The sequence below is a fragment of the Centruroides vittatus genome, unplaced genomic scaffold (assembly GCF_030686945.1).
Source record: "Centruroides vittatus isolate TY-2023 unplaced genomic scaffold, ASM3068694v2 contig_1832, whole genome shotgun sequence".
In the NCBI taxonomy this organism is placed as follows: domain Eukaryota; kingdom Metazoa; phylum Arthropoda; class Arachnida; order Scorpiones; family Buthidae; genus Centruroides; species Centruroides vittatus.
In genome coordinates, this window is record NW_027121128.1 from 1,039,754 (window position 1) to 1,053,348 (window position 13,595).

At 30.2% G+C, this 13,595-nt stretch overlaps 1 protein-coding gene across 1 annotated transcript in view; it reads right to left on the minus strand.

The window, feature by feature from the left end:
• Positions 1–13,595, minus strand: part of Nup358 (Nucleoporin 358kD) — a 113,192-nt gene that overhangs the window by 90,051 nt on the left and 9,546 nt on the right. The window contains exon 2 of the mRNA XM_067264277.1: positions 1,681–1,748. Coding sequence (XP_067120378.1) covers positions 1,681–1,748 — 68 coding nt within the window. The remainder of the gene's footprint in view (positions 1–1,680; positions 1,749–13,595) is intronic.

The following is a 13,595-nucleotide window of genomic DNA, read 5'->3' on the forward strand; positions in this document are numbered from 1 at the left end:
GAAGCACTTTTTTTTTTAAATTTTGGCTATTACTTTTATGGTTCTGTTATATATAACAGAGGAAAAGTAAGGCAATTAGTCAAAAAATGACCCCCCTCCAAGATTTTTAATTTTTGCACTCAGGAAACCTTAAAATGTCAAGAAATGCAAAAAAATTTGGAGGTTTTCTGTATGTATGAATGTTTGTGTATTTGTGTTTTTGGGGTGCAACTTGTTAAAACTGCAGACATATAAATTCCCACTGTTGTCTGTCCATCTTTCCTTAATCTCAAAAACATTGTTAGATAGATGAAATCCAAGACCAGATATGGAAATCTTAGGGGCAGAAGGCCCCAATTAATTATATACAAACTACTGATGCAACCGGAAATCACGTTATTTCAATTCAAAACTTTTCTCCTGAAAGCACTTAATAGATGGCTAGCACAACTCTATTTTTGAAGAAAAAGTATGATGTACAGGGGTGAGACACTACAGTACTAATTTAAGGTGGAGCACATATATTTTAAATAAATTAAAAATATGATTAAAAATTACAGCCTAGAATTGTGACAATGTCACAATAAATAATTGCTCATTTTTTTGTGTTTGCATAGGGCACAATTTTGTTCACCCACTTTGAAACTTAATAACTTCTGTGCTTTTTGTCAAAAATTTTCTGAAATTTTGCAGGAAGGTTTGTGTGTTAAGGAAATTAATGCTATTAAATTTTGGTGGTTAAAGGTCAATGAGGAGGGAGATAAAGAGCTGTCGTATGTCAATCTCCAGTAAGGTCGTTATTGGCATTTACAATTTTTTATAAAATCCATCTCCACCCCTCAAAATTAAGCTTTTTGCCATTTTATAGTAATTAAAAATATAAAAAGTCTTTTTTAATAAAATATCGTAACAGATGGTGCTACATGCAGTTTTAAATGTTGCCAGGAAACTTAAGCAACTCATTGCTGGATTTATTTTTATAACAGTTACCACAGAGATGTCACTAAATAGTTTTATTCAGTATTAGAATAATTTACATTTAATTTTAATTGACACAGCAAAATATGCTCTTATAAGTAAAGCAGGAAATGAGTTTCAAAATTGCAAAAACAATCAATTTTCACAGGCTCTTATTTGCATGCAAATACAGTAAGATCTTTAGAATTTCACAAAATAAGAAAAACTTTACATGATTTGTTTTTCATTATTCTTAAAATGATGAGATTGCTATTATTTATTAAGAATCTCACTATTTTTTAAGATTAATAAAAAACTCACCAATAAATTATACATTATGTACAAAGTCTCTCCCCCTTATGTAAGGAAAACTATCTGATATTAAATATATTTAAAAATTTTTAAAACTCACTTTTTTGTAAAATTACAGAAAAATATTTTAGTCTTCTCAATTTCACACTTAGGCCGCAACTCCACTAGCCGTAAAAGGGCCGTAAAACCCCTCACCGTAAAAGCTTTTAATCACGTGACCATGATATTTTACGCCTGAGCAGGTCGTAAAACCAACGTAAAAGCGAGTTGAACACTGCTCAACTCGCTTTTACGTTGGTTTTACGACCTGCTCAGGCGTAAAAGCTTTTACGGTGAGGGGTTTTACGGCCCTTTTACGGCTAGTGGAGTCGCGGCCTTATTCATACACTACTACTTCACATTAGCTGCTTAAACATACAATAATCTATTTACCTTTTGGCCATTTCATATTCTTTAATTTGAAAGTAAAGCCGAGCAAATGTATAGCCCCGCAGATTCCTCTGTAAAATAAAAAATTTCACTTAAATTAAAAATAATATAAAATAATAATATAAGTTAAAGCATTGAAAAGCAAAACATTTCTAATGTAGTAAAAAATAAATATAGCTAACTATATTGAGATCCAGGACAGTGTACAGTGATACCTCAGATCTTGAATGCCCCAAAGGCAAACAACTTTGAATCCAAACAATTTCTTTGAGGAAATTTTGTCCCAGAAATCAAACTTTTCTTGAAACTTGAGTATAAAAATGGTCATACTATACAATGTATGATATCTGCATGGGTACTCATGCAGCAGTGTTACCAGATTGGGTTAAGTTTTATTATGCTACTTGCTACTTTTTGAGCCACTAAACATAATTTTTAGGCTAAAAACAACAAAAATTCATTGGTACAAATTTGGAACATGTATTAAATGCATATGTTGAAAGCATTATACTAGCTGCACACAGTTCATCTACTGTATTTTATGTATTATTTACTTTACTTGTTGTCTTTAATCTATTATTATTATTTTCATTCTTTTATGCATTAATTATGGAATTTACTTGGGTTATTTCAGCTTAAATCATGATATTTTAGAATTAAAATAGGCATTTTTGGAATTTGGAAACATTAATTCATTTTATGTTATTCTTTATGGGAAAAATTGCTTTGGAACTTGAACACCCTCTAGAAACAAATTGAATTCAAGTTCTGAGATATCAACATACTGCCTGTCTCCAGCTGACATAATAAAAATAACAGATTATTTATACATCTAGAATAAAGCTTCAGTTGGAATATGTAGATAAAATAACTGATAACATGAGATTATATGGTTTGAAAGAATTTAGAGTTAAGTTATACTCTGAATCTACTTTTAGCTTACAGAATTCTAAAATTAACAAAAAAATTATTATACACAATTTACTTTAACTACTCAAACTGGGTAAATAAACACTAAATACAAAATAATCACAATAAACTAAATAAACACTACACACAAAACCAATATCCAGCAAGAAACTACAAAATTACACAAAAGCAAATGTTTTCACCCATGTTTGATGATCATCATCAGGCTAAAAGACTTAATTATTAGGATTATTGATAAACAATAGTTTTATTTAATTTTAATATTAAATTCTTTTAATTAATAGATTTTATACTATTTAACTTAAATAATATCATCTCTGCAAAACCTGATAGACTAAATTTATTCTTTCATGAAATGATGATGCAAATTACATAAAGTGCAATCTTGATAATCTAGCCATTTGCTTGTTTGACATGTCCAGTAATCCGACGCTCTCGGGTATTACTAGTATATTGCCAATTCATCAACAAACTTCCACTAAATTTGAACACCTCACCAAACCTGGAATGATATCAAGCCCAAGCTTGGCCACAATATATAAGATTGTTAGGTACCCTACATACAATAAAATACATCAACCTCAGCAGAATAATTCCCTTTGGATTACCTTTTATTGTATTCCATTTTGAAACAATATTTAATGGTTAAGATGTTCCAAAAAATTGCAGCCTGAGGATGGCCTATTACACTAGGCTGAAAATGTTAGCAAAATAAAAGCAAATCCCAGCAGCCAAAAAGGTGTTTATGGAATGATTTCACCTTACATACACCACACATATATATGCAGTGTTTCATGTAAGTTGTTACAAGTCGATAACTCAGAAAATACGCTTCTAATAAAAAAATTGATAAGAATGAAAGTTTAATATTTTCAAGGAGCCTTTTTAATGCTTTTAAAAGTCTTATTTTCCTTCTGGGTGGAGGCAACTTCAAAATTTCAAATAGAACTGTCCAATTTTTTTAAAATATATTTTTGAATTCTCTATTAAAAATAACTAACATTTATTACAATGTTCTTCATAAAAAAATAATTTCAAAAGTTACAAACATATGTATTTGTATGTTTTGAAAGATAATGTGTAATAAAAATGCAACTTTTTATGAGTTAATTAATTGAAACAGATTTCAAAGTTGTTAATGTTTAATTTTTAATCAATTGTTAATATGATTCAAAAGTAATATTCATTTTTGTATTAATTTCTAAAGTGAATTTAAATGACATGTTTGTAGAACAATGGATTGGATATGGAGGACCAATTTCATAGCCATTTAAATCACCAGTCTGATGCCAAATGATTATTTCCTATGGGGTTTTTTGTTTTGTTTTAACTGACCTGATTCAAGATACACACAAAGATTAAGCAATGTGAGTGCTAAAATAATGCCAGGCTGTTAGTTTGTTCAACAAAAATTTGTTACTGGATTATTGAAATGTTTAAGCAAAAGTGGACACCTCTCTAAACATTTGTTAAATAACTGAAACAATAAAGGAATAGAAGTTAATTAGCTCATAGAAAAAGTTGCATTTTTATTAGACCATTATCTTTCAAAACATAATAATACATGTGCTCGTAAATTTATCAATCATCATTTCTTTGAAAAAGTATGTTCTCGATAAAAGTTTATTACTTTTTAATATTGAATCCAAACATATAAAATAATGGGGTGGTTCCATTTGAAAATTTAAAGTTGCACCGACCCCACCCAAAAGAAAGGATAACTTTATTTTTATAGGATTAAAAGGCTCCTCAAAAACATTAAACTTTTACTTTTATAAATTTTTTATTAGAAGAATATTTTCCAAGTTATTGACGTGTAACACCTTGTGTGAAACATTCTGCATGAAGATGTGTGCATGTCGAAAATTCTACTTTAATTCATTTTTGCTGTTTACATACAATAATAATAAATTACAACTTAAGTTCAAAACTGAAATCAATTATTATATTGGCATTTATCAATTATGACTATTGATATGAGATTTTAAAGAATAAGTGAATGATAATAATTGCAACTGCATGTATGTTCAATAGCTAATATCTGCAAATGAAATTAAGTTTTATTATACAGTTAAATAATAGAATTTTATTTATAATAGAATAATTTCAAAACAATTTTAACTCAAATTATAAAAATTTATATTTTAAGAGTTACAACTAAGAGACAAGTTAAAAGTTTAGCTACAAAATCATTACTATTTTTTTTTGTAGCTTAAAAAAAACAATGTTTTTATATTATAAAATTTTAACATGTTTTATAAAATATTTTAGGAGTATATTCAATACATAAATTTTCATCAACCTGTTTTGAAATTTGTTAGGGTAGCTGGAATACCTGTTCTGTATAGCAGAACACATATTAAAACATTTTGTTAACTTATTTAATATTTACATTTTAATTATTTTAAATATATATCCAAAGTCCATCAGCAATTTACATTTCTCTCATATACCCATCCATATAATAAATACAATTGACCCAATAATTATTTCAAATACCAAAGGAACTGCCAGTGTCTTTATCGGGCTATAAGGCTACATAATTAGAAAGCAATTTGACGACTCAATCCAGACCGCGGGGGTGTTAAACACCCTCTCTCCTCGATACAGACTGCTCTCCCCAAGGATAGGTCTCAAATCACAGAAAATGTGATTTTCTACCCTTTCAGAGAGGACGCAGCTGCAGATACAGCTGCATCCATAAGGTCCCTGCCACCTCTCCCTCCGAGGAAGTGTTTACTCTTTCTCTTTACCCAGTGTTGGATACCCACAAAAACTTTGATCAGTATCACTCCTCTCTTCCCAGTAACCAAATGTAACAATTAAATTCTACAGCACCCAATTTCTGTCTCCCCAGCTTCAAGCAGGGGAATATATCACCCATCCGTTGACATCAGTTTAACAATCAGTTTCTTGCATCATGAGGTGAGGTCTCGGTCTCTCACAAATTTTCCCCTAACCGATTCAAGTTAACTAGGTTTCACTATATCTGAAAAAAGAAAGATAATATCCCATCCTCTGTAATCATCAGACTTATTATCAACTGATTAAAACCTTTTTCTCCATTAATAGAAGATGAAGTAAAATGATGTTACTTCTTATCAGATGATAAAGTCAAGCTAGTAGTGCACAAATGAAAACTGACAACTATACTGAAATTTTTCAAAATTAATTTGTAAGAAATTGATTTACTACAAAGCAACCTATTAGATACTGTCCAGTATACACTCAAAAGAATATTGGCAAATTTCATCAATCTTTATTAGCATGTTTTCAAACTAGTTAAAAGAATCAATGTTTCATTAGATAGACTCATTTCATCAATCTTCTTCAATTCAATTTGATGAAATGTTTCTTAACAGCTTCTCAGTCTAGTACCAGTAGTAGTGCTATTCCAATAACTGATAAATCAAAATTGATAAATATTTACAATATTGATATTGTAAATAAATACAAAAGATTGGTAATTCAATATTTGTTAATTATTATACTTCTCTACTTCTTTCAATGTAATAATTTCCCAGGTTGTCAGAAAATAGCATTAGTGTTAAAAATTCTAGAGGGAGTTGTTGCATTTCTCACAATTAGTGCTGTGCCAATAACCAATTTATCAAACAAAACCTGATAAATTTTTACAATATCAATATTCTAAATATTTATTAATTTCAGTTTGATATATCAGTTTTGAACTCCTTGGCAACAATTCCCTCCAGAATTTTTAACACACTAATGCAATTTTCTGACAGCTGAGGAAATTATTACATTGAAAGTAGTAGAGTTATTTATTATAATTAAAAAATATTGAATTATTGATATTCAACGTTGTTGATAAAAGTCAGTACAGGTAACCCCCGTATAACACAGCACTTCTATAGTACGATTCACTCTGACACAGTTCGAGAATTGGGCATAACCCTCGTACAACATAAAATATAATAAAAACTGGAAGTATCAAACACAAATTCGTGTTAATAACAACCACTTGGCTTTTTTCCACCTTTATTTAGTTGATACGGTACACGTTTCGGGCCTTATGCCCCTCATCAGTCAACAGTTCTTCCCCCAGTATGGCACTTGTACACGGTAAGTTTGGACATTACAAACTCGAGGATAAAAGTTATAAAATTCTTTTACATTTTGTTGTTCTCTTGCACTTCTTAGTTGATGGTTAATACACAGTACATTTTCAAAGGTCGTTCGAGCACTTTTGGCTCGTTTATGTTGAGACAGAATCCAGAAAATTTTTTTAAAGGACAAATTTGTAGACCAACTTTGGGTATAAGTTTTAGTCTGAACTTTCCCCTGTTGAACGTTGTTTAGGTTTTGCGACATTTAAAATTTGCATAACTACATGGGTTGAAACGAAGTGAGCCTCCTTTCATCCTTGTGATGTGTTCTGTGCCCATTACACTGGTTGAGGTAAGCAAATGTACCGTATCAACTAAATAAAGGTGGAAAAAAGCCAAGTGGTTGTTATTAACACGAATTTGTGTTTGATACTTCGAAGAATAATACAACACGGTTTCACAAAAATCAACAATAGCCATTGTTATAGAAACGGCGAATACCACCAGAAAGAACAGAAAGGAAAAGAACATTTGCGTACCTCAACCAGTGTAATGGGCACAGAACACATCACAAGGATGAAAGGAGGCTCACTTCGTTTCAACCCATGTAGTTATGCAAATTTTAAATGTCGCAAAACCTAAACAACGTTCAACAGGGGAAAGTTCAGACTAAAACTTATACCCAAAGTTGGTCTACAAATTTGTCCTTTAAAAAAATTTTCTGGATTCTGTCTCAACATAAACGAGCCAAAAGTGCTCGAACGACCTTTGAAAATGTACTGTGTATTAACCATCAACTAAGAAGTGCAAGAGAACAACAAAATGTAAAAGAATTTTATAACTTTTATCCTCGAGTTTGTAATGTCCAAACTTACCGTGTACAAGTGCCATACTGGGGGAAGAACTGTTGACTGATGAGGGGCATAAGGCCCGAAACGTGTACCGTATCAACTAAATAAAGGTGGAAAAAAGCCAAGTGGTTGTTATTAACACGAATTTGTGTTTGATACTTCGAAGAATAATACAACACGGTTTCACAAAAATCTATAATAAAAACTATTAAAAGTAAGCTTTATCTAATTTGAAAATAGGGAAATCCCCGTACAACAGTTCAATAAATGTGAAATAAAGTGCAAAAGATACCTCATTTCATATTTTTCATTCGAGTGCGTACATACTATCATTTTTCCATGCATAATTTTTGTAAACTATTAGTACTTAAGTACAGTATGTAAATTTTCTTTTCCCGCCTTCTGTCGATACACGTGGGCCTTCTCGAAACTTGTTTCAGGGTTGCCAGATCTCAATGCTTGTGCTTTTGAAGTTGCCAGATGTTTTTCCTTATTCCATACTTTATTCAGTCACCGGTTTTTAGGCATCGAACCGCACCTCCGACTGTTGGGACAATCCACACCGTTACAAGTATACTTTAAGACTTTAATTGTGTCCCATTTTTGGCTATGTAGATAAAAAATTTTCAGTTAATAGTGCTTAGTGATGACAAAGAAAACATTGTTTAATTTATATTAATATGTATCACTTCTTAAGAAAATTTTAATAAAGATATTTATTCTGTAAATTTTTTGTCGGATTGGAGAATTATTTTTCAACAAAATTAAAACAATGTCTGTCCAAAAAGGAACCACCATTTATTTTCCTGCGTTCTCAGACAATACACACATTCTTGGCAACTGACCTTTCTTTTTGGGCTGCTTGTTGCCGGAAGTTAAAAAATGTCCTTTTAAAAAACACAAAAAATGTTCAATTAAAATTACAAATGTAGATTTTCTAGCTAGAAAATCTACATTTTCCAGCACTTCTCAGTAGATAAAAGCAGTAACAACCCCAAGTATGGATGGATGTATGCAACAGTCTGTATGTCACCAGTTCTTTTTTAGAAATTACTTGTAATTTTAATTGAATGTTTTTTGTGTTCTTTAAAAAGACATTTTTTAACTTCCGGCAACAAGCAGCCTAAAAAGAAAGGTCAGTTGCCGAGAATGTGTGTATTCTCTGAGAATGCAGGAAAATAAATTGTGGTTCCTTTTTGGACAGACATTGTTTTAATTTTGTTAAAAAAAAATATTTATCTTATTTATGAAAATATAATAGCATGTTTTTTAATTTTTGGAATTTAACCCCCCTTTTTGTACTAGTTCTTTGTTTCATATAACACAGATTCACATATCACAGCAATTTTTTAGAACATAACTCACATGTTATACGGGGGTTACCTGTATTTTATCAGTTTTGGTATTTATCTAGGGTATCAACGTTTAATACTATATTTTGGTATTCAATATTTTTCAGTATTTATCAATTATTGATATAGCAAAAGGAATCTCAGTTTCAAGCCCAATATCAATATTCGTGTCAAAATTTTGTCCTAAATCGGAAGATATTGTTAATTCCTTAATAATTTCATCCTAGCTCTCTGATGTCAGATTACTGAACATTGATTGCAGTATGACTGAACCAAAACTGAAATGAGTAGGAACCTCAAATTGTACAAATGTAGAGAAGAGTATTGTTGATTTAATTCAAAAGTATCAATATAAAGGTATAAATAATAAATACAATTCTAATTTCTTAAAACCACCATAAAAATCAGCTTTATTAGAATTCATTTATACTGAATAAATATGAGAGAGCTCCAATAAATCAGAGTTTTGCTATGTAAAAGTATAATTGAAAATATACAAACTGAGTGTTCCAATTAAACTAAAGAAAACACAAAAAAAACTTTCATTCTATTTTTACACAAAATTGCTGAATTATTTAATTAACTTGGATTAGTTTGGTTTATTTGCTTTTGGCAATGTGACATGTGGGCGACCTGCCAAAGGAGATGCTTCTCAGGACTTTCTATGGGAAACTGACCCCCATTTAGGTGTTACTAACATGAAGAAAACTCGGAAAACTCCATATGGCCAGCCTGTTGGCCAGGGCAAAACCATGACCAACTATCAGTATTCAGTAGTTTTATCCACTCAAGTCACTGGTGGGCATTTAAATTAGCCTTATCATAGTCTGATAAGAATTTAGCTTTACTGTTTAATTAATAATGTTTATTGGCTTGATTGTTTATGTAATTACTTGTTACGCAAATGCTTGTGTTAATAAAAGAATGGTAAGCCAATAACCATTCAAAAGTTCAAAACAATTATTTGAATGATAAATAGTTTTTTTATGGATCTATATTTTCAACATAATATACAACAGCTCTGAATCAAAGCCATCATAATCTTCCATTTTAATTTCAAGCAAATGAGCCATTAGAAACATCAATGCTTCAAAACTGGATCTCGATAGTGTCAGTTTAATGCTTTGTTAACATTAAGGAAGTTGAATGGAATACTTTCAGCTGTTAAACAGGTTTAATAGGTCAGTTAAATTTTAAAAAAGGTTAATGAAACTGGTCATAATTCTCATCAGCATTCATGTCCTAAGCTCTTTCTATATACTTTGTCAAAAAGCATATTTATGGTTCAGCTACATCTGACATCTGGCATAGTTTAATCTAAATATGTTCCTATGTCAAAATTAAACTAACCACCTAATCTTCTCTTTCACATTGGTAAATATTTATTGTATGTGCTGTGATATCTTTTGCCTTTTTCTGTTGACCCTCATTCATTCAGCATATTTACAACAGCACCTATCATAGTGTGTTAAACAAGCTCATTCTAGACAAATTTCTTTGAAATAAAATTACTTTCAGTTATGTACAAATTTTTTCCTTCAATTTATTTTTATTTAATACTAAGTGTACTGTACATAAATAGCAATATTTATACTATTTTGTCAATGCTTCAAAATCTGAAACTCTAAAAAGTTTTAATTATTTAACCATAAAAATATTTTTTATAATAATTAAAAAATATATAGTATATAAAATACTATATTAAGATTTGAAAAAAGTTAATATTTTTATTAATATATAATAATACAGAAACAATTTTCTATGCAAAAGAAATGACTACAAAAACTATTCTGTGGAAAACTTTCAATAAATTTTGACTTAAACTGATATGAAGACTACTTCTACCTGAATTATTATTATTATTAAAATTCATATTCTTTGTAATAATCAAACAGTAGCACAGGTGCAAACAATGTGTGTGTAGATTAAATCTTACATTATGGCCAATTAAATTCAATTTTCCTAAGCAAGCAAACCATTATGTGGAACAAAATAATTTACAGTAAATTAATGTGTTTCCCAACAAAATGTGAAGAAAAGCATTTAAATAGTCTGAATGCAAATTATTTTCTTTAAATTAAAATAAAGTAAAAAAACAATAAAGTCCCCTTAAAGCAGATGAAAACATTTGTGCTTTCATTAAATTTTGTGTGCTGGAGTATGAGTAGCATGCAGTGTTTTTAATCAACTGCTCCAGCTTTTAAGTGTTTAGATTTATTTAAATTTTAGTTCATATTGTCAAACATATGTAAGATGCAATTTTTATAAGTAAAGAAAATCCCCAAACAGGGAATAGTAACCCTTTCAATGGTAACTTCATTGTTAACGTTCTAACATTCATTCAGAATTTTTAATTTTTTAACTTAGAAATTATGATTCCTATATTTTTTCTTTAAATATAGTGATTCAATAAATTAGATTGTGATTGTAACTATATGAGTATATGTAACTATACTCCTTGTAAAATATTAGCTTGAACTTAAATACCAAACTTGATTTGTAGTGTATTTGGAGTTTACATTATTTAAAATGCTAATTTACATATATATTTGAAAATACAGACAAATCAAAAATCTTGTCCCAATCAGTCAGATTTTCAATGCTTTATTTTATTATTATTTGCTATGGCTAAGCATCTTTTGCATATATTTATGTACATATTTTAACTCTCAATTAGTCATGCTAGGTCACAAACCCAGACACCCTTTTTTTTTAATATTTTATATATATAAAATTTTGTAAAAAAAAGTTTGAGTCTCACAAACACAATGCAACTAAACTCATACTATAAAAATTGCAGGGAAAATGCTTGGCATTGACAATTGCAATTGTCACACTTCACTTGTAGTGGTGAATTTTTTCTTTTTGTTTGATTTAATACTTTTTAATATGGAATGACAATAATTTTTCAATTTTCAATTGAAATGTAAAATCACTTAAAACATTATCAAATCACATATCAATATGTGACAAATGAATGAGCTATCATGCTGTGTCTGTGAGACATTAGCATTTTCATTTGTAAATTACTTCTTTTAAACTTTCTTTCCCTGATAAATAGAAGTGTACATTCTAACTTTACCTTTTTTTTTGCCAACTAGAATACAGTAAAAAAAAATTTGGACTTATTGCCAAAGGTGAAGGGTGGCTTAAAAATACAGTAAATATTTTTTCCTTAAATATTCTTTCTAAGCCCACTAGTGACAGAGTAGATAAAACCAAAAAACACTGGTAGTTGGTTGTGAGTTTGCACTTTGCCAACAGGCTGGCCATGTGGAGTTTTCCGGATTTTCTCCATGTTAGTGACACCTAAATAGAGGCCAGTTTTCCTTAAAAGACCTCCTGGGAGGCATTCTCTCCTCAGCAGATCACCCATGTGTCACATTGCAATAACCAAATAAATTTAATTTAACCCTTAAATATTCTATGCTAAAATGGAGGCTATCTCAATCTATATAATACAGTATATTATATAAAGCAGGGATGAGCAACCCGCAGCCCTCGGGCCGCATGCGGCCCGCAGTAATATTTTTTGCAGCCCGCGTGGCATAAAGTATGAATAAATATATCAATTTCCCAGCTTAATGAGATATTCGACAAAAATTCAAACATTATTTTCTACAACTTATATTTGTGAAAAGTTTTTTCGCAATGAATTTAGTAAAAATTAAAACAAGAAACCGGCTAACAGACACATCAAAACTAATTTAAAACTAGCAGTGACTGATATTTAACCAAATATTTCTGATATATTACGTTTAGATCGGTGCCAGAAGCTATATTAAGTATACCTATGCTAATTTATAATTATATATGAATAAAGAATTGTGATTTACCGACAGTTCCCCCCTCTTTTCTCTTGTGTGCGGCCCGCGTCAGTTCAAAAGTTTTGAAATGCGGCCCTTACATAGAAAAAGGTTGCCCATCCCTGATATAAAGTATAACAAAACCCAAATTATTTGTCAAACTTAAGACTAAACTGCCAGATTATCACTCCATACAAAAGTTCAAGTTCCATTCTGGGTCAACTGCTTTCCAAACTTTAAATTATTCAATTAAATTTAAAACTGGTTTCTGATTACTAATCTTTACACAAGAATGCAGTTTGTCTCCCTTTAGAACTTATTTGAATATTTAATTAATTACAAATTACCTTCAATAAATCCTGAGAAATAATTCAGCAACTTATACTAACATTTGATTTAAGACAACAAATAAATAAACGATAAACTCATAATGGAGATGGTCAGAGGTGGAACAGAGCAAGAATGGATTAATACAATTATTTTTGATGTGGAGTCAGAATCATGGAATTGGAGTTGGTAAAAATGAACAGACTTCAACTCTTGTTTTTTCTTATTATGCACAGTACTTTATATTATGTTCCTAATAGGAGCATTAATCTCCTATCTCTCATTACAGGAGTTCCTATAATTCCCAAAACCTTATTTTATGATGATTTCCTTACTTTGTGATCTTTCTCTGCATATAACTGATTGGGCTACAATTTAAAAAAATTATACACCTATAAACTCCCACTGTCATCTGTCTGTCCTTCCGTAATCTCAAGAATGGAGTTAGATAGATGAAAGCCAAGACCAGATACAGAAAGCTTAAGGGCAGGAGGCACCAATTAACTACAGTGGAACCTCGCTTAATTAACGAGCACCTTGCATAACAAGTAATTTGCGCAACGAGCAAAACAAATTTAAAAAAAT